Source organism: Buceros rhinoceros, unplaced genomic scaffold, assembly GCF_000710305.1.
Source record: "Buceros rhinoceros silvestris isolate BGI_N320 unplaced genomic scaffold, ASM71030v1 scaffold32012, whole genome shotgun sequence".
Taxonomy (NCBI): Eukaryota; Metazoa; Chordata; class Aves; order Bucerotiformes; family Bucerotidae; genus Buceros; species Buceros rhinoceros.
In genome coordinates, this window is record NW_010400000.1 from 2,156 (window position 1) to 4,610 (window position 2,455).

The window sequence follows — 2,455 nt, forward strand, 5'->3', positions numbered from 1 at the left end:
AGCACACAGAGAGGGGGGGAGCCGACCGCTCGCAGCAGAGCTGCAGCTCCCAGGGGTGCGTTTTGGGGGTGCAGTGACCTTGTGTGGTGGGGAGCTGTGCCCTGGGGTGTAGCAGCCTGCTGCTGCCTTTTCTAGCGGCTGGGTGGGTGGGTGGCTGCTGCACCCCGTGGGACAGGACCTCCATCCCTCTTGGCAACTCACGGCTGCTTTGGGTGGGCTTCAGGGTTTCATCTTTGTCTGCTTGTGTGTCCTTCCGGGTGGAATCTGGTTTCTTCATAAACTTCAGCACTTCTAAGTGCTTTAGGTGCTAGCTCTGACTGTCAGAGACGTGGCTGTGGCACGTTTCTTAGAGCACATGCAGTCCTGTGGCCTCATGCGTCAGCCATTGCCCCTCTCTGAAATCAAGAGGCAGCCTGAAGTTAAGTGAACCACAGAGGCTGTGGGCGGTGTCCTGAGTCGTAAGGCTCTCCTAGTAGAGCCTGTTTATTTTCAGTGGCAGGATTACAGATGTGCTGCAAATCCTAATGTACGTGGGCAGTCAGGTTGGTCCTCCTGGATTGGCAGCATCTGGGGAGAAGATGCACAGATTCGGTGGCATCGAGAGCTCCTTTACAGAGTCGTAAGGCTCTCCTAGTAGAGCCTGTTTATTTTCAGTGGCAGGATTACAGATGTGCTGCAAATCCTAATGTACGTGGGCAGTCAGGTTGGTCCTCCTGGATTGGCAGCATCTGGTGAGAAGATGCACAGATTCGGTGTCATCGAGAGCTCCTTTAAACGGTCTTTCTGAAAATGATCTTTACTAAAACACAGCACCTGGTTTTGAAGAAAAGCTTCAATGATTTTAAAATAATTTACACACCTTTTGTGTCCTTATAGGCATCTGCTCAATGTGTGGCAAGAAGGTCTTGGATACGAAGAACTACAAGCAAACATCTGTCTAACTGCTGAGCTTCACTCGCGTGGCTTTGCGCAGGAAGGGTTCTCTGTGCTCCGTGGTGAGTGTTGCTTTCCAGAAGGTGAAACATCCGCTCGGAACGAGGCGAAGGCAAAGACAGCCTGATCGTTTGCCTGGAATTGTACATAAGGATTGATTTGTGTTGTTTGAGCACTGTGTTAACTGGTGTTTCAAGGTAATGGTTTGCAGCAGCTGGTGCAGTTCCAAGAGAACGAGAAAATCCTGGTGGATGGACTGAAACTCTGTTACCGTCGAAACACCGATCTTGGAGATTAGCACTTTTATTCTCTCGCTGTATCTTGAGTCCTCTGCTTGTCCGGTGTAATATTTTGTAGATGCACAAAACATGAGCTTGTATCACCTCGTCAGCGTCTTCATTCCGTTCTGTGCTGATGGGTATCTCTAATTACTCACACCCCAGACTGTTGTGTCCTCCCCGCTAGGTATTGCTCTTCCCCTTGAATGTAGTTGCCTCGTTGAGTTTTGTTTCGGGTTGGTCAAATCGCCCGTTGTGAAACTGCTGACCTCTGGTGGGTTACTCTGCCCGCTCCCACCGTGGCAGTCAGGGCCATGAGCTCCCCCCTCGTGAGCTCTGAGGAGGCTGAAGGCAATAAAAGAAGAGCAGCAATTTCTAACACCAGTCACCAGTCTCGTCGTTTCCTAAGTTAGTCTGGCTTTTAAATTCTTGGTTGGAGACCAGCTCTGGAGTTCTCTGGTGTCATTGCTTATGTACACGTCGTATGTGAAGATCAGCACAGGCTGCCGTCTCTTCGGCATTGGTTTGTCACAAGACTCGGAGCGAGCCTCTCCAGACACGAGTGGCTCTGCGGGTCTGTTGCTCTTTGGTTTATCTCTAAGCCGTAAGAAAGCCGTTTCCGTTCCTGACGGGAATAAATGTTCGCTGCGTGTGCGTTTGAAGGGAAAGGAATGGTCCCCTTCACTCATGGTGGGGTTTTATTAATGAGACCTATTCAAGTGTTTGTTCCTCTTGGCACTCTCATACACTTCTGTGACTCGCTTTTGACTGGAGCAGAAAAACTTGCTGGGAATTTCCCTGGGAATGGGGGCTCTGGTTACGGTTTCCTTCTGTTCTCGTATCTGAGACAACTGCACAACTAACGGAGACTGGAGAATCCCTCTTCTTTCCACGTGTTAGTAGGAGAAAACAAAGAATTCTGGGGCTGCAGTTCCTCTCTTTGCTCTCAGCCGCTGCCGTGCTGTGGCTGCACTGTGAGCACTCTGAAGGGGGTTGCCTGACGTTTCCTTTCACCCTTAACGATCTATTATTGAGCATTTGCCTGACAGATGTGCTGACAGCCTGTGGTTGCTGAAGAATAACTAACCTGTCAAAGAGATGGTTTGCTCTGGTATACTCCAAACTGGTTAAAAGAATAACTAACCTGCAAAAGAAGGGCAGTAAGTGGTGCTTGTAAAGGGAGAACCTGTCACTATCCTTGAGTGTGATCATGTCCTCATGACCTTCATCAAGCCAGCATCACT

The 2,455-nt window shown here is 49.7% G+C and overlaps 1 protein-coding gene across 1 annotated transcript in view; it reads left to right on the top strand.

Annotated features, from left to right (window-relative positions):
- CRIPT (cysteine-rich PDZ-binding protein) overlaps window positions 1–941 on the top strand; it is a gene marked incomplete at its 5' end in the record, with an annotated part of 2,278 nt that extends 1,337 nt beyond the window's left edge. Inside the window, one exon of the mRNA XM_010131704.1 lies at window positions 877–941. Coding sequence (XP_010130006.1) covers window positions 877–941 — 65 coding nt within the window. The remainder of the gene's footprint in view (window positions 1–876) is intronic.
- Between the last annotated feature and the right edge of the window lie 1,514 nt (window positions 942–2,455).